Source organism: Embiotoca jacksoni, unplaced genomic scaffold, assembly GCF_022577435.1.
Source record: "Embiotoca jacksoni isolate LCO1_2020_lvr unplaced genomic scaffold, fEmbJac1.0.p SCAF_8, whole genome shotgun sequence".
NCBI classification, from domain to species: domain Eukaryota; kingdom Metazoa; phylum Chordata; class Actinopteri; family Embiotocidae; genus Embiotoca; species Embiotoca jacksoni.
In genome coordinates this window covers 2691674-2710919 of record NW_027185436.1, presented here as the reverse complement: position 1 = coordinate 2710919, position 19246 = coordinate 2691674, and the positions used below count along the sequence as shown (strand labels likewise).

General features: G+C 45.1%; 1 protein-coding gene across 5 annotated transcripts in view; it reads right to left on the bottom strand.

Annotated features, from left to right (window-relative positions):
* taok3a (TAO kinase 3a) overlaps window positions 1–19246 on the bottom strand; it is a 73801-nt gene that overhangs the window by 2281 nt on the left and 52274 nt on the right. For 3 of the 5 annotated variants that reach the window (XM_069138388.1, XM_069138389.1, XM_069138387.1), the window contains exons 12-20: window positions 16755–16922; window positions 15065–15262; window positions 12768–12905; window positions 7200–7436; window positions 5916–6044; window positions 4931–5134; window positions 4147–4386; window positions 3478–3690; window positions 2869–3051 (exon numbers count right to left, since the gene is read on the bottom strand). In XM_069138388.1, coding sequence (XP_068994489.1) covers window positions 2869–3051; window positions 3478–3690; window positions 4147–4386; window positions 4931–5134; window positions 5916–6044; window positions 7200–7436; window positions 12768–12905; window positions 15065–15262; window positions 16755–16922 — 1710 coding nt within the window. Of the gene's footprint in view, window positions 1–2868; window positions 3052–3477; window positions 3691–4146; window positions 4387–4930; window positions 5135–5915; window positions 6045–7199; window positions 7437–7977; window positions 8138–12767; window positions 12906–15064; window positions 15263–16649; window positions 16669–16754; window positions 16923–19246 lie in introns of those variants that run through there. The other 2 variants (XM_069138390.1, XM_069138391.1) reach the window with 2 other exon arrangements.

Genomic DNA, 19246 nt, shown 5'->3' with positions numbered 1-19246 from the left:
CGTGACCTGCTTATCAAATCTACATCTTTACACTATGGGACCTTTAAATATCCCAGTAAGACCAGATCTACCACATCAGCCTTTATCATGAATCGATATCTTTTGATTTGAGAGAAGATTTCCCGAAGCTGTGAGGCAGGGCAGGTGTAGGAACACGTAAAAGACCAACACCCCTGCAGCTACGATCTAAAACCTGTCCAAGTTTTATGCAAGCACGAACTAGCAGAGGATTGCAAAAGTATTATAATATCTTTTACCATCATCTTAATCTGAGGAGAGAAGTTTACTGGGTTTTATGCGACATCACCAAATACATCCTTCTTTACTTTTAAGGGCCTTAAATTCCTGGTCAGGGATCGTTAATATCACCCGTAGTTAATAAACCTTAAATTGTTCTTGTGCATTAGCAAGCTGGTTGTCATTTGTTCTCAGAAAACCAACGCTGCTTTGTTCAATATAATGATAATAAAGACTCAACCAAGAAGCCCAACTTTTCTTCAGGTTTTTACGTGTGCAGGAGCCGATCAAACAAAGATGTGCTGTCCCAACAAAACTAAAAGGAATGTGATGGAGCTGTCAATCAACGCCTACATACGCCTGGGAGGAATCTAACCAAGCAAGTCAGAATACGTGCGGCTGTTCATCATTATGTGGGTAGTATGTCGGTAAAAAACATGATCTGAGGGTAGGTTATTTAAAAACAGGAGAAACAACTGACATCATAATGCAGTTGAACACACCACGGTACAAACTGCAGCCTGAAAACATACAATAGGGCAGTCGTACAGGATAGAAAACATTACTGCAGCTGTTTTATATCCTCAGTAAACACCGTTAATGACGTGCCGCACGATGTTAAACGCAGACTTCGATGTGCATCGTTTAAGTGTGTGAAGTTGTGTTGGAGTTCCACCGGCTGGATCGTTCAGCCGAACACACACATCCACAGGTGCAGACAAAGCCCCGCGTGGCGCAGTACGGCAATCTGGCCCACTACTGAGCATGCACAGAAAACTCCAGACTCTGACCATGAACAGAACCGGAGGACAATAGTGCTTCGAAAAACCATGACATCATCCCGGCCCCGGTGTGCAGATCCGGATGCAGCCAGGAGATGGCAACACACCATCACGGCTCGCGCAGGCTCCACTGGACCCGGCAGAACTGGATCAGGGCGGCATTTCAAGGGTCTCTTCCTTTGTTGTCGGAGTGCTGTCTACTAGACTGTAGCGATGACGTCGGTCACTTTGGAAGGAGGCGGACTGGGCCGTCCTCATCTTATCACATGTCGTTGGTATACATGGCAGGCTGGCTGAATAGTCCCACTGAAGGTGACAGATGTCTCCATCAGGAGTCTCTTGCAGCCACGTTACGGGACAAAGATTGATACAACTGTCAAATTAAAGTGAAATTATGACAAAGCCAAACAACAGCTGCGTTTGACAGAATTAATACTGATGTTGTAACTGATGATGATAAAAGCAAAAACAAGCTATAAAAAAGAAAAAAAGAAGCTGAACTGTGTTAACTGTGATATTAAAAAGAGACGATGACCAAACTGTCGGAGGAGGACGTGATTGTCGTCTGGACATTTCAGCCCGGTGAGAGGAGTGTGTTGGGGGGGGTGGGGGGGCGGCTGTGTAGAAGGCCTGCCGCCGGCATCACCACCTGCGGTGCGGGAAAAATCTGTGTGTGTGTGTGTCTGTGTGAACCTGCGAATGTCTTGTCTGGGTCGCCGTTCATGTCCGCGCCGCCCGCTGACATGGATGCAAAATGTGCATTCGGGACGGTTTGCTTGAGCATCGATGCGGACCGGTCGGATTTAAACACAAAGTGCCGCTCCGGAGGGTTTCTCTACTTCACGTATCGTTAAAAACTCCCGGTGGAGCCGGATGGTGGAGAAGATGTTTTGTTCCTCCTTTCTATAAAAAGATGGCGTCACTATGTTGGTCACTACTTTGTGCATTTTATGAAGTCTTCAGTGATCTGTGGCCCTAAAATTACAGAAATGGTTCAGTACGCTTCAGACAAAGTGTTTGTAGGAAGTTTCGTGTCAACACACCGAAAGGCAAAAATCCCTGTCGGTGTCTAAAATGAGCACATCTGAATCTTGAATCTTACAAACAGGGAAAACACAACGCACATGTTCCGACAGTCTTTTTCCTCAACGTGTTGCAAAACATTTGAACGGCGGCGGCCTCGAACTCACTCGTACACCGTACAGACAGACAGGGCAGCTAACGATTCTGTTTGCGTCGCTTCTTGTCTCTGTAGGACGTGTTGTCCTATAAATTCTTGTCAAATTTCTTTTCTCCAACACATTAAATGAGTTTTGTTTGAAATAAAAGATAACAATTGAACCGGGCGGTTGGAGAAGTGGACGCGTCTCCCAGCAAACAGGCGACGTGAGGGAGACGTTCGGATCACGTCGGTGTGACTTCTGTACATCTGGTGGACGTCCAACACCAGTTCAATATCTGAACATCTGAGTCCGACCCCGTTCGGACATCCAAGACGGGTTCAATATATTCTGGCTGCTCGGAGGACGTTAACTGACGTCTGCTGGACGAGTCTGTTCTCACTGGGCCTCCTTTAGTTGTTTTAAGTTTATCACCAGAAGATAATTCGTTTTTATACCCGAGAGGGAAGAAATGTTTTTTTTTTTTTACTTTTAAGAAGGAACGTGTCTTTGATTATTTGGGGAAGTCATTCCTTCTTTTGCTGACAGTCAGAAAGGCGTCCTCCGTGTGTTTTTAACTCGACCCCACGGACCCGCAGTGGATTGAAATGAATGAAAAGTGTGTCGTACAGAGCCGACCGAACGCGTGTCTCCTTTATAAAACACTCAGAGTGTTTCCTTCACTGCACCTTTTGTTCCAGGTGAGCCCGGCGCAGCGACACCTTCTGCTCCAGCTTCTGCTGCTCGCGCTCGTGCTGCGCCTCGGTCTGCATCTTGATCTTGCTCTGGTAGGCATTGAGCAGCTCCATCTCCTGCTGCAGCTGCTGCCTCAGGGCCTGGCACTCGGCTTCCTGGGCCTCGTCCAGACGCAGCTGACACAGCCGACCATGGACCGCGACGGGGGAGAGGGGAGGTTATAAAGAGATGGAGAGGAGGAGGGTGGGGAGAGGGGGGGGGGGTACATGGACAAGAAACACAGAGAGAGGGAGGGAGAGAGGAGAAAGAGGGATCAGAGACAGAGAGGAGGGGACGAAGGGCAACGGGGACAGACAGGACAGTGGAGCGGGAGGTGGGAGGGCATGAGGGGAGATAGTGAGGGTGAGATGAAGTGGGGAAGGTGGACCAGAGAGATATACGACAAAGACAGACAAGGAGGAGAAACATACAAAAGTATAAGCAACAGGTGTCTCATTCAGAAAAAAGAAAAAAAAATTCTTATCGTCGATTCGGCATTTATTGGAACAATAAGTTGAAAAAGACGAGAGAAAAAAAAGCAGCGTGAATGTCTCCCCACTCACCGCCTGCGAGGCCATCATCTCGTTGATGCTCTGCTCGTATTGCTCGGCCAGGATGGCCAGCTTGCGTGTCTGCTCATCCTTCAGGGCCTTGAGCACCGTCTTGTGCTCGGCCTTGGGCGTCACCTCCATCTGGTGGTGGCGCAGCGCCTTGTACTGCTTGGTCTGCACCTTGCATGTGTCCTGGAACTGCTTCTTGATCTGCAGCTCCAGAGCCTGGAGGACGGAGACGGGAGGACAGAGACGGCGGAGAGGAGGAGCAGATGAACGGTTTTAAAACTGGCCGGCTTAAAATGAGGAGAGATTTCTGCTGCTAAAGGTTAAAGGTCAAACACAGCCACAGGCGGAAATCACAGTTCCCGTCGTTGTTAACCGAAAAAGCGAATTCAAATCAAATGAAATTCACGATTTGTGTGTTCTTCCACCATTTTCCCAAATGAATCCGTTACATTCATGTTGCATCACTCTTTTATGTTGCTCATTGCTTGCGCCATCTTAGAGGTGGATCCCAGTTGTCTTTTCAAAGACAGCTGAATTTCATATTTTTTCAAATGGTGGGAAACACAAGCAGTTTCTTTCTGCATTTCAAGCACCTGTATCCGTCCGGCTGCAGCCGAAACATCGATAAAGTCCTGCTTGGAAAACGTTACCACCGTCTCTGTGCTGACTCACTTTGAGGTTCTTGGGCTGCTGCCGGAGCTCCAGCACGTGCTTCCGATGGAGTTCGCGCTCGCGTCTGTTGTTGTACTCGATCTGGTTCTCCAGCTCGGTCTGGTGCTGCAGGCGGATCAGGTCCATCCGCAGCTTCTGCAGCGTCTTCAGCTGCCTCTGCTCCAGCTCCTGCGTGGACTCGTCGTGGCGGATCAGCATGGCGTGCTCCATCTCCTTCTGGGTCTTCTTCTTGTTCAGCTCCTGGGTGAACCAACGGGAGAGGTGGAGGAGGGAAAGGTGACATTCACAGTTTCATTTGGACAAATCCAATTTCCTGTTTGCAAGCTTACAGCGTTTCCAGTCACTATCATCATCTGGAAAATCAATAACCGTCCTACAATAAATCATTTCCATTCACTTCCATTCAAACACTTCCCGAGTTTGATGAATTTGTCCACAGAGAGCCTTTCGATTTTTAAGACTTCCTCCAGATTTACACTTCAGATTTTCAGATTATGACATTGTTGGCTTGCTAAACTCTGTAATAATCTTCTTATAGTTAAGAAGTAAAAAACACCTCACAGACCATAAACACAATGGGTGTAATTATTTGAGACACGCTGCTGTTCACAAGGAATTTTTTTCCCACCAACATCTCCAGAAATAAACCCAACAAACAGGGATTTCACTGACGATTACGGGTTCAAACTCTCTAACTGGACACGTTTGGTGAAGTGACCCCGAGTTGGACATTTCACAACGAACTGAACTATCAAATCCATTTTTGATGTACGTCCTCGCGCACCTCTCGGATCTGCTCCTGCTCCAAGTCGTGCCTCTTGATCATGACTTTGCGCTTGAAGGCGCGGCAGTTCCTGTCGTAGAAGACCCTCTGCTGGGCCAGCAGGTGGGCCTCCTCCTCGGCCTGGGAATGCTGCATGTTCTCCTTGTGCTTAGACAGACGCTCCTGCTTCTCCTTCTTGGGTGTGCTGTGGTCCTCGTTCATCTCCTGAGGAGAGGACGGAGGAGACAGAGGACAAGTCAGAGTGGGCCAATTATCGGCTAATATTATACAAGGCAACTGGTAAATTTGGGACAATCCATTATGGACAGTATGTAATGAGCTGTCTAGTTTGGGATATATGAGAAATAAAGGTGGTGTAAGCAACCAGTTTTTATAGTGTTTATAGTGAGATCATTCGGCAAACTCCGGTTGACCTTTAATTTTGAACTACAGCTGACTTCTACAGCCACAGGAAGGTTAATAAAAAAGAGAAATCAAATTCAGCCCCATCGCTCCATTTCTCAGTACGACTTCTCGTTCTCTTTCATGGGCTTTGAGGTAATCTACAACTCGCGTTAATGCACTGAACACATGAGCCTGATCCCTGCTCTCTGCGGTGTCTAATGCCGTTATAGCCCTCAGTTGGTGGGAAATATCTCTCCCTGCCAGCGATGCTTTCTTTTAACTGCGCTGACCTAATTTTGGTCACTTATCTTGTAACTGAAAAACACAGCGTGTGCATCACTCCCAGCCCACAGGAGCTTTCTCTGGACTCTTTCAAGGTTGTGGGGGCACACAAGTGCTCCAGTGTGCGTATGGATTTAATGTGTGTTTATACATGTGTAGGAACATAGTAAGTAGGCTGAGTGACTCAACACGACTTCTCTGGAGGTTCTGAATGTTGCATGTATGTGTAGGAGTGCTGATTCAACAATAAACAGCACACCGGACCGCGTGTCACACACGACGGAGGCGCGCACAAAGGAAACCGGCGAATGGTGCACACCTCCTTAATCTTCTCCTTGCAGAGTTTGTACTGCTTCTTTTGATTGTCCAGAAACGTGGTCAGCTCCTTCTTCTGCTGCGCCACGATCTGCTGCTGGAACTTCTTCTCATCCGCCTGCGCCGTCTTCATCTGGAGGACACGGGAGACAGGAGGAAGACGGCGGTGAGAGGGTCAGGATTACCCCCGATGTTCTGTAAAGACTCGCCCACGCTCCGCTTCTCATCTTAATGTTTTTACCCCAACCCTCACATGTCACTCCTCATGCATATAGCCAACCAACGAAGGCGACACTTATCGGCCAATCAGAGGCATCAATCAGCCCGATCAGGGCGGCTCTACGTGGAAAGCAGGTGGGAAAGTAAACTAATGCAGACTAGGTGATCAGCACTGAAATGTGGTGCCTTGATAATCCATTTCTCATTCCTGTCAGTTTCAAGCAAAAGTATGAAACATTCTCTGGACTTTTTCTTTGTTTTACATCATTGTAAACTGAATACATTTCAGTTTCAGACTGCAGATCAGAGAAAACGAGAAATAAAGAGACGTTACTTTGGTCTCATCGAATCTCTAACAGGCATATTTCACAAATTGGAGGAAGATGTTAAATTCCAACATGAGCAGGTTTAGATTCGGGACTGTACTGCATGGTTAGATGTCCAACTTTGGACAAAAGCAAACAAAACAATTTCAGTTTTAAATGCAAAAAAAAATTGAAATCAACTTTCAGACAGGAAAGTATGCAGCTTTTTTACAGGGAGAGTAAATAAGCAAATCCAGTATCTGTTGAGTGACATGTCGCCTACGTGTGACAGTGTGTTTATATAGCTGTTAAGGCGCACATGCTTGTCTATATGAACAGATACACTATCTCCCCCGGCTGCTCCAGCACACTGTGTGCTAATCACCGAGATATGCAGCTTGTTTTTCAGAGCGTGACACACCGTGACCCCTTTCTGCCCTTGTGTTTCACGGTGTGCATCATTGGGTAGCAGCAGGGTGTAAAGTTTTAACAGAGTTTGACTGTGCGCTCGATGTAAAACTGAGGTTGGAGCATCGCGGTTCGAAAACAGTGACATTTTTCAAATAAGTTCCACAAGCAGCTATAGAGTTATAATAACTTCAATATCATGTCCTCCCCTGTTTTTCCAGCGCAGAACTCGTCCCTCGGCCAACTGCTGCTTTACACATGTCGGTCTGAGACATCATCTGTGAAAGAACTTAGGAGTTGCTGTGCTTGTGCCTCCACTCGTGTGCCATAACCCCACCACCCCTCACAAATCCCACCTCTTTCTCGGTGTGCACGGCATGGCGCTTCGCCAGCTTCTCCAGCTCGATGTAGGCGTTGTTGGCCTGCGTCTCCACCTCCTTCTGCAGCTTGAGCCGGTGCTCGTCCATCTCGGCCTTTAGCTTGTTCTCCAGGGCGATCAGCTGCTTCTGGTGCTGCCGCCGCATGCGCTTGTAGCCCGACATCTGCTCCCGCAGCTCGCTCTCCTGCTCATGCTCGTGGATCTGTTTGGTCACCTGCGGAGAAACGAGAATTCGGGAGATGTGAGCGCTGAGATTTCAGATTTTTTTATCAGACCACAAAACCAAATTATTTCACACAGACACACTGCACAGCGCAAACAACGAAGCTTAACATGTCACCTGTTTTTTGTAAACATTGATAGACCTTGATTTTCTTTTCGTAGCAGAACTGAAATACTGTAAATCTGTACAATTCACCCGCAGCAATCAGCAACACTTGTCGATTTTACAGAAGCAACAAAGAAGCTTCGACATGTGATGGGAAATCTAAACGTTCGAAAAGAAATGCTGTGAAGTCCACCGAGAGAGCCCAACAAAAGCTCTTTCATCTGACCGTTGCACATACATCGCACAGCTACAGCATCCAACAGACAACCACAAAGCATCTCATATGTGAAGAAAAACGTTCTACAAACAGTATTAACCAGCAGCTACATAACTAAACTCAATCAGAGATAAGTACCACCTGCATGTCGTAACACTTCCTCTCACCCTTTTTGTTTTCCAAACCGAAACCTACGTCTGAACCACCAACCTTAGGACAGAACGGGTTCTCCACATCTTGGCGGGAGTCGCTCCGCATCTTCTCATAACTGCCACCTGAACTCCTCAGGCCAAACATGATGGCGACTTTAGCCAAGTGCACCAGCATCCAGGAACCTTGAGCAGCATCCTCTGCCCGACAGAACCCTGCCTGAGCTCCGATGCCACCCCGAGGCTCCCCCCACTCTTTACTGGACTCTTAAACCCCCCCACCCCCCTCCTTGGTTCGCGCCCCGGGCACGCAGCGGCCGAGGCAGACGTGTGAACTGTGAATGAGGCAGGCCGACTCCGCGGGCCAACAAGAGCACAGAGCGGCTCTTTAGTCGGGCTAACGCTAAGCGGCGGACAGCAGGTGGGTCACATGAATACCTCATTTAGAAAGAGTGAGAGAAGTTGGAGAGGGGGGGAGGGAGGGGGGGTAGAGAGGAGCAGGCCGAGAGATGAGGGGAGGGAGGGTGATCGCAAAGGAGAAACAGCAGATGGAGAGTGACTGGGAGAGAGTTAAACTGGAAAAAAAAAAAAACAGAAATAATGAGAAGTAAAATAAGAGCATCGAGAGGGGAAAAAGGAGTGGGGGGGTGGGGTGGGGGGGGGGTTGGAGGGGCTGAGCTCCCCCCTCCTCCTTAATCTGCGCTGAATCAATACCCCTACTGTAATAGAGCCTCCCAATCCCAGTCACTTGCTTCTCTGCCACCTTGCATGCTGCCACAAAGGGCCAAGTCACGTCATGTGACGGCCTCTTTCACACACGGCTCTGGGACTGGAAAGGAGATCATATTCAGGGCTGGGTGGGGGATGGAGGATGGAGGATGGAGGGTGTGTGTGTGTGTGGGGGGGGGGGGGGCAGGGGGGGGCTGATGCAGGCTAAAGGTGACGATCCAGTGAGATCAGTGGGAACGCAGCGGCTCAACTGGATTCAGTTTGCTTATTTTGCACTTCAATGTCGTCAAGACATTTAATGTACTGAAAGGATTTGTGGAATAGAAAAAATGTTGTGCTGGTAAAGAGTCTCAAAAGGAACATAAGAAAGGGTCAAACTATGTGTGCTCCTTGTAGGTAAGATGCTAAAAGATCTTACGTAATTAAAAAAATAAAGGGAATAGTTGAGCCACTTCCTTAATTTTGACAACGATTTGAATAAAACGCCTTCACTCTGCAGAACTTTGAAAATATGTTTGGCCAGGAGAAGAAAACAAGAGACAAATAGGAAGAACTCAACGATACAAGTGAACCATTCTTATATTCATAGTGATTTGACTTTTTATTGCATGTTTTTTTTTTTTGTAATTCTGAAATGGCTCGTCGTCAGATACGACATGAAAGAAGACATGTCTGTACTTTGAATGTTGCTTCGTATGTAAAGTAACATATGGTGAAGGCATCTGGCTGAGAGCGAAGGCTTCCACAGACTCTTGTTTAGTGTCCCTGATTTTCCTGGAGATGCACAAACGTGGGCGCTCCGTGTTCTCATACGTCTCTTTAGGCCATAAAGTGGGACGCAAATACAAAATAGGTGCGTCTGCAAACTCTAACATTTACCTGTGAGATTGTTTTCGACTATATAACTACATGGGAGATACCAGTGAGGCGTACTGCTGTAAGAAATACGCTTTGACTGTCACCAGACTGATGAGGAAGGTGCATGTTTGGAAGCGTCTTACACTTGACTGTAATCCTCCGTGTTGAGACGAGACGAGCGATGTCGAGCCACCGACTTCATCTGACCTATAATAACCTCTGCGCTCCCGCTCACTCGCTACTTATGTCTCACATTCATTCTCCTTCTTTCTGCCGTTTCCCTCCCTCCTAATCCTTTTTCCTTTCCATACATCTCCCTGGATAATTTTACATCCTGCCCTCCTCTTTATTTTCCGCCTTTCACGTCCTCTCCTGCACGTCTTTCATTCGTCCGTCTCCTCCTTCCTCTTCTCTCCTCGCTCGTGTTTACCGTTCGCTGTATCAGATCGGACTCGATGCTTCATGTCACTGAAGAGTGCGACGGGTCCGGTTTCTCCCCCCTCGTCCTTGGTTGCCAGTCCAGATTTCAATCAGCGCTGCTCTTTTGTCTCTATGTGTCCTTCTTATGTCCCTGCTATCTGCCATCTGTGTCCTCCACCTCGTCTTTACCTTCTGTCACCGTGCTCTCTCCCATTCCTCCATCACCTTGATTTCAAACGACGAGTCCGTTTTACTCGACAACTTTGTCACTGAGGGATTTGCATACTTGAGGATACAACTTATTACTGGCGGCATATTTTTCCTCCCCTTTTTAATCCTCCCTTCTTGTTAATGTTCTCTCACTTTGCGCTGCTCTCCCTCTTCGTCTCTCTCCTGTCTCTCCATCACCCCTCACCATCTGGACCCCCCATTCTTCTTCTTCTCTCTCGCTCTCTCCCTCTTTGTCTACCTGCTGATTCTAGTCTCAGCGAGTCGAGGCCAATCTGAGGACGTCTGCGCTCGGCAGAAAAGGATGATGTCATCTCTTTGGGCGCCGGCGGGCAGGAGCGGGTACTATCACACGACAGAGATGCTGTGGTCTCCGCGACGCTGCCTCTTTTCAAGACAGGCAGTGTGTGCCGCCTCAGCCGCCGACATCTGAAGTAGTTTACGTATTTGAACAGGAGTAGTTCAAACAACTGTTGTGATTCTTTAACAAAGAAATGACAGGAAACGCAATAGATGAGGAGGGAGGGGGAAGATTTGTTTTCTTTTTTGTTAAATTTATTTCAGTGGAGGATACAATTACCCGGCCTGGGTGCAAGAACAAATTCCTCTAAACCTCAGCCTACTTTTCCTGTAACTCTTGTTCTCTGATAACAGGAGTGAGGCGTCGTCCCTCGTTGTGTAACGTGAGGCGAGTTCATCATCGTCGCCGTACTCAAGCAGAACGTGTGTGCGACTTTATGTCTTGCTGAGTGCCATAAATGGAGGAATGGTTAACGAGTGGTCTGAGATAACATGTTGCAATGCGATATTACGAGGTCAGTTATGATTAAGGTTGTCATGCAATTTTACTTGACAATTAATCGTCAGACATATATTTGCAATTATTATTTTATTTTTACCGCCATTTTATTGCTGCAAATATGACAAATTGTGGTATGCGTGCTGTTGTGTTTGGCTTTGTAACTAAATCCATGACGTTAATTTCATTGAAATGTGATTTGTCGAAGATTAGAAGTAAAGAGCCTCCAGATAAACAGTTGGTGGCGCCAATTCTTCACTCAGCAGCAGAAGAAGAGGAAGACAAGATGACGTCATTAAACCAGCGTCAGTCAAACCTCAAATGTTGGAAAATAACACAGAATACGACATTTCTGTTCAGCTGCTATTTTTCAGACAAATGGAAATGATTCTTCTGATTATACAAACTAAATGTGGTCAGCTCAAGTAAGGCGAGTATGTATTAATTGTGACAGGTGTAGTCGTAAGTATGTTATCGTAACTAATAAGAAAAATACTATGTAATAAGCCATTTTTGGCTCGTTGATTTTTGTAAATTTCAATGAAAGGTTTCCAAATGAACAGAAAAAGCAGAAAGTACTTTATGTATTCGTCTAATTTTTCTTTTTTTTCTTTAAAATTTAAAAAGATTAAAGAAAAAAAATCACTCTTTGTTCACAGCTTTAGTCATGAATTAAAAGTACTTTACCGATACATGTTTTACTGTGGAGATACTTAATCTGGAATTTGCGAGCTTCTGATTTTTCGGGAGACGACTTTACTTCACAGCGGCGTTTGTTGTTGTTTCCAACTCTGAAACTTTAACAGTGTGGAAATGTGATAACTCAGTTGGACTCATTTAAATCCCGGCGAAAAACATGAAGCCTCTAATAGCGGGTAAATACAGATGAAGGACAATGGTGGTCAACGAAAAAAATAACCACACACAAACCTTGAACTATCAGCGGTTCGTGTTCTGGTCACGGGCAGCATGAGGACACACTCTGGTTCTCTGATGTCTGGTTTAAGACCTGACAGCAGAAGGGACTCACAATTAAAACCAGTGGGTCATGGATCAGTAAACACACACACGCCCCAGCACGCGCTTACATGCGACGCCGCGACTACTTTCTAGTTACTGGAGCCGGTTTCCATGACAACAGACAGGGAGGGCGAGAGAAAGAGAGACATAGAAAGACAGAGAGAGAGAGCGTTCCACCCCCTTCACCTCACAATATTGAGTCAGATCTGAGAATGATGCATTATCAAATGCAGGAGAGGAAGAAATGAAGGAGGGGGGGGAGGAGGAGGAGGTGTGATGTGAAGCGGAGTACAAGAGGAGAAAACAAAAGAAAAGGAGGTGAATGAAAGGAACGACAGCGGAGAAATGTGTGGCAGGGGCTGTGGAGCTGAGACAAAGATCAGGACGGACGTAAAAGACCAGAACATGGACTGATGGGAAGAAAAAACAACACGACGGATCAAATTGGTGGGAAAGAGATTTGAGTTATGACCCGCTTTTATACAACGTGTTCAAACGCGGACCTCCCTCTCATTTTTTTGCCGTTGACCCGCCGCATTCGCAGACAGATTTTAACACTGAAAAACAAACGAATTTCACTTCTGTGCCTTAATATGCTGCTGCGGTGTAAACATAACCCTCAGACAGATTTGGGCTTCTGCTATCAGGAGCCTTTCCACACTTTTGGCTTTCAAAGCAACCCAACATCCAAGGTGAATGCTCCACAAATGAATCCTAAAACTCTTCCAGCACATGAAAAACAGGTTTCATGGGATCTGGAAAAGAAAACAAGAGGAAAGATTGTGGTTTAATCTCACCAGTGAGGCTGACTTTATGGTGGCAAAGCGGCCCTGGTTCTTGTAGTTTTGGGCCTGGCTGCTCTTGTCAGAGGAGGCCGGCCTCAGCTCCGGCCGGTGGTCCCGGTGCATCCCATCTTCCCAGTTGTACAGATGGTCCTGCGTGAGACACGAAAAGGAGAGAACGACCAAAGGTTATTAATTAAATCACAGTTATCGTCTTTGATAATACAAAATAACAGAAAAGTGAACAAAGTGTAAAAATGAAGGTGAAAATTGAGCTACGCCGAAGGACACGCGACAGATTTTTAACTCACTCAAAACTGTGGCAGCATTTAAATTCTTCACCATCATACTGTGACGTTTTAAATAACAAATCCCCCCCGCTGACTTCACTCACACCACATCTAAATTTCAAAAGGAATCTTAAGCATTTGCTAAAACTGTGTCAACTGGAACCTCGCAAAACATGATGAAACGTCAACACTCAAACCCCCCCCATTAAAAAGTGACTGAACATTTTTTTCGGAGCTGTGGGACCAAAGAGTCGATTCATGTGAAGAGGGAACTTCATCAGCATCTGAAAACAATGCGTGTCTCTTTCAGTTGTTCTCAGCTCAGCCCTCCAACTTGAAACAGCACATTGGCTGTCTGCTCATGAAGTGACAACCACATTCATGCAGTCGAAACACAAAGAGCACATGAAGAAAGAGAATGACAGAGAAGTGACAGCCCTCTCTTCACACATTTTTAAGTCGAATGAGATCTTCTATGAGAATGTCAAGCATTGTGTTGATCTGTGTGTACTCAATGTGTGTGTGTGTGTGTGTGTGTGTGTGTGTGTGTGTGCAGGATGACAGATGTGAGTGGGGAGTTTACGAGGAGTGTGTGCGCTGCTTGTTGACATGTGTACACAGCCACTGTTCTCAGTGTGAACGGTGTCAGTGATGAACTTGAAGCAATCTGCAAACATGGAGGACTGTGTCAATGGTTTCCATGGTTTCGGGGGGGGGGGGTTTGCACACACACGCACGCACGCACGCACACACACACACACACACACACACACACTTGAAAACAGTAAGCGCAACCAGAGGATGTGTGCACGGAGCCGTGTTTCCTTTCCATTTGTGAAGTGCACATTTGCTATCTCAGAAAGGAAGTGATTGTACTACTCACATCATGCTTGCTGCCTTTGTATGTATTATGAACTTACATTTCATGCATGGCATTCTGGGAAAAGTGTGCTACTCCAAGAGAACTGTTAGATCAAATGATTCAATCAATTATTGGAAAAGTAGTCCTTCATCAGGGTTTAGCGCCACAGCAGAGTGAACATAGAGTTTAACATGGACGTAGCTGCCGTGACGTCACACAAAGGTTTCCTGAAGAGCAGTTTTGAAGCTTAGCTACTGTGTTCAAAATGGCGTACTTACGTAGCAACACTCACTATTTTGAGAGCATCAGTGGGTTCACACTGTCGGGTATGGAAACATGCAGATTTTTGGGGCCTAATATCTAATTAATGATGGAATTATTTTCAGATGGACCAATAGAAAACTAATAAGAAAGAGGGACTTTAGCAAATGACAACATTATAACTTAGGGGAAAAAAATGTATTGATATGGAGCCGGAGCCTTTTTGGAGCCAACATCAAGCGGCCCTCCGTAGTACTGAAGTTTCAGGCACTTGCGTATTGGCCTTACTTTCCAAACCTGGTAGCTCTGTGTACTTTTATATACAGTCTATGATTAATTTGCTTTTGGAGCGAGTGTATTTTTGGCACTTCAGCGCTGGCTTTATTTTCCAGACCTGGAGGTTGGAGCTGAGGCGACTTGTGCTGGTGCTCATCTATTTGTCTGTCTCTCTATTAGCATGACAGCTCAAATCCCAACTGGAAATCAGTGGATTTTGGTGGAGAGATCAGCTTATTGACTGATTTGACTTTCGTGGTGAATTGGGACTTTAAACATGAGATACTTTTCTTTATTTTGCCACGATAAATCTTTAATATTGAAGTGTGGAAATCAATGACTCACACCGAGACATTTTTGTGAAAATAATTGTAAGATAGTCCACTTTAATAATGTTGATTAATCAAATTATGGCCAAATTAAAACACTTCCAGATGAACTCATTTGGAAGATGAAAGGTTGTGTTGAATGATGGGGTACTTTTGCTCATTTCATCAGACAAGAAATTTTGGGAACCACTAAGAACTGCTCGCAGTAACTTCAAGTTTCCCGCTCTGGTTTGGTTTCGTGTGATTCTGCTACCCAGCTCTTAATACCATCCCGTCTTCACCCCTGACCTTTACCTTCTTGGTGTGCGGGGAGGAGTCCAGGGTGCTGCTGTAGTCCTGGGGGTGCATCATGGTCATGTCGGAGCAGCTGTCATCCAGCACCTCCTGCATGCTGTTCACGCTGCTGCTCTGGCTACCCGTGCTGACCGAGGTGCTGGGGATGGAGTGGTTGCTGCCCAGGCTGTTCATCTTACAGCTAGCTGCCTCGCTGTCCTGCAAGCGCACAAATGAACACTCAAAAGTCATGCAGACAAAATAAACACACACAGATTGCCATGTCCTCCACCAAAATATAAGCAGGCATCTCCAAATTGTATCATTAAAGGCGGGGGGAATAACTGATGCCCTCTAGATCGCATTAGAGTCAAAGTCGTGGTAAATTGCCTATTAACCTCTAATTGTTAAGCTGTGTGTGTGTCTGTGTGTGTTTGTATCATTCACCTGTGTCAGTTCTTATGTTAAGGGTCATTGGTTGGACTGAGTCTTGTCTTTAGATTTGAGTGTGTACATGATAGATAAAGTCAGTTCAGCACCAGCCTGGTTATATGAACGGGTGTTTAACCAATCTGTCCACTTGAATCCAGAGAAGGAGGTTTGGGACAGCAGGTTTCCTCAGTCAAGGTCTCAGTGGTGTCTTGTTGCAACGAGGTCTGGTGGCTGCTCTGAATTGCATCACGTGGTGTAGGATGACACTAGTGCTGCTGCGACCTGTTCATTTTACCTTGGGCCAGGCAGGTCAGCAGAGGGACATTTTATCTCAGCCTCAGCAGGAGAAAGACTCCTGTGTGTGGACTGCTGTGATCAGCTATTAACTGTACTTTATTAGAACTGAGTCAGTTCACAAGGACGCTTTGGACAAAAGGTCCGTGTCTGGTTTCTCCCTCTTTGGGACGTAACTGCCCTTTTTGGGTTTCTTTGACATCACTTCAGATCAAATATCCTGTCCCCCGTCTTTGTCTGAGATACTCTGCTGGACTGAAGACAGAGACAGAGATACATGTTGACTGGAGTAAAGAGGAAAAGTCCCTCACTGCTGAGAAACTCAAGTGCTAAATTACAGTAAGGAATGTAAACAGAATGTATGTATGTCTGTATGTCTGTCTGTCTATCTGTCTATCTGTCTATCTATCTGACATATTATTTTGGGAACCACCACAAACTGAGATGTGGTTTCCTGGAATTTCAGGATGTCAGTTTGCATTCTAGGAAGTGACGATGGAGATTTTTCAGTATTTTCTGATATTTCGGTGGCCAAACATTTCAACAGATCATGAAGGGCTCATTAGGCTGTGCTTGCCTGACCCTCTTCAGCTGACTATTATTCACTTGTGTCTCAACTATTATCTCAGCTGACTCTATTATTGTTTCTGCTATTGTTTCCTGTGATTATACAGTGAACACACTGAGGAGGGTTTTCTAATGTTTTCTAAAAAAGTTCCCCAATGTGATTACAAATGGAGCTGAAAGTGATTTTATGCAAAACCCATAAACAAATAAAAAAATAACGACAGACTTCTCCTTGAGGTGAAAGTCAGAATTTAAATATTTGTTTCTTTCCCTCTCTCTCCCCTCCTCCTCCTCCTGGCTCTCTCCCTCTCACCTCCTCCTCCTCCTGGCTCTCTCCCTCTCACCTCCTCCTCCTCCTGGCTCTCTCCCTCTCCATCTCACCTCCTCCTCCTCCTGGCTCTCTCCCTCTCCCTCTCACCTCCTCCTCCTCCTGGCTCTCTCCCATGGGCCCGTTGTGTTTCTCCTGGTACAGGATCTTTTTCATCTTGCGGTACTGCAGGTTGTCCAGCTCTCGCACTGCATCCTTGGTCCTCTGGATGAGGTCGAGGAGAATACGCGGCGAGCGTTCCCGACGCACAAAGTCATGCTGGACGAAGAAAAAGAGGGAGACAGTGAGTTCGTCAGTTTGTTTGGTCAGAAGTTACTTTGACATGAGGGAAGAAAAAACTGGATTTTGAAATGATATATTTTGGTTACATTTGAACTTTTTCCTTTATACCTTTCGATTTATACATTTTGAATGTTTAATTTCAGATCAAGCTATTTTTTCCCACAAAATGGTTGAATAACAATTTGGAAATGGTCTATTTAAGTGTAATTTAAGTATAATTGAGTTTACTCCTTTATCTATTTTGTGTTTTAGACTTTGAACCTGAAAGTATTTGTTACAGACTACACGTTATGATTTAAATTGATTCTATCCATTAGGTAAAAGATTACTAGCAAACAAAAAACGTTTATTTGGGCAACAAGCAGTGTTGCAATGAAGTAGGACATTTAAATGATACAAGTTTATCTACTAATAACTACATGACTTTAAAGCTTGTAGGTGGCGCATTTATTTCCTTAAAGGTCTTGAATTGTTTTCCTGTTTTAGACTTTTGAACTTTATTGTCCTCATCTATCCTCATACGTTGTATTTCAATGAGCACCACAACAGTGCCGATCACTAGAGGGCGCCTGTAGGTTGCTGAGCACATCCTGACAGTCCTTGCACTCCACATCCTCCAGTGAACTCATTACATGGGATCTGAGCAAGATTGTCCATAAAATTGATTTTCATAAACACTCTTAATCCTTTTTATTATCTGTAAATAATGTATTAAAATGTGCTTGTGTCGGCACCGAGTTAAAGACAACATCAGTTCAATCACATCAAGACACAAAAACAGCCACTGAGTTATATGCTGATAATTAATTGAGAGGTTTTTACTCTTTGAATCTGAAGATCTTTAAACATGAACATGTCTGGGGGGGAAAAAAATTATTTAAGAGAAGATTCATGATTCAATAAAAGTATCAGTGGGCCATAAAGTAAACAGGACCTAGTTTCTTAGTAAAAGAGTCAAATTCCAAAAGCCAAGAAGTTAAATCCCTTAAAGATAAAAAAAAAATAAAAAATACACTAAAGGTCACAATTTGTTTATATAAACATGATTATTGAAGGATATTTTTCGACAATTTACTGATCTGTGAAATTCATGTAGGTCATATTTCTCCTGTGACGGACCAGTTTTAGTGGAAGGAACTTCTGTAATTTAATGGAGGTGTGATTTGGTGGAGGTTGGGCCATTATGCATTTATGTAATTAAACTTTGCATTACATAACCAGCAGGTCAGAGTGTGTGGGTAGGGCTGGTAGGGCCGGGGCGAGGATAGGAAGTTGAGTGTTTTTTTCCCCCGTTTTTTTTCATTTGACTGCATTGACATCTAGAAAAAAAATAAAACAAGTCCAAACAAAAAATGTAAGAGATTTTTCTCCCCAGCACCTCCACCCACTACACACATTCACACCTCCTCCTAGTCACTCTCATTCATAAAATATTGAGTGCTTAAATGGCTGAAATGTATGCAACCAAAGGGCACACGACTAAAATATATATATATACCGTATGAAAAAAAATGAGAGAAATGTATTTTTAGGTCTATTTTTAGCCCCCACTCTCACTCTGAACACCTTCCTCTCCATGTGACAGATGCTGGTGTAATGGGTTAGTCAGGACACTGGGGAATGACATCACACTCTGAAAATAGACATGAGATGATTTGTCCCGTTTTCTGACGGACTTACACCAGAACGTGGGTGGTTGGCCGCCTCCGAGCACTCAACCAGCGAGAGCGTTTCTCCAGGATGCCTTCTCATTATGAGGTCAGTGTTACGAAGAGGTGACAGCGTCTCTACAGCACCTCCTGTCTCTGCCCAGTGTGTAGCCTCTTCTACCAGAAGCACTGATCCACCGGAGGAGGTTTACTCTGTTAGGTGTCATCAATTTGTGATGTTAAATGCATTTTATCAACATACTGTTATTAACTTTTCTCGCTTTAGTTCCTATTTTAGCAGTTACGGTCTCCAGAGAACGAGCATAACATGCCTGAAGTATTAAAGGAACACTACTACATTGTAGGAACATTTTAGTTTTTGCTTTTTTGCTAAGAGTTAGATGAGAATATTTCTACCACTCTTACATCTTTCTGCAAGAATGCTGATTAGTTTAGCTTAACATAAAGACAGGAAACCAGGAGAGACATCTCACCTGTCAAAATCGGCCTGTCAGTCCCTCTAAAACGTACTAATCACCATCTTATATTGCATCTTTTTTGTAGTTTCAAAGTGAAAAATATGTTTTGCACACGCTTTAAATATATTTAAACTTTGGAATAATGCAGGCTAGCAACGCAAAGCTAACCAGC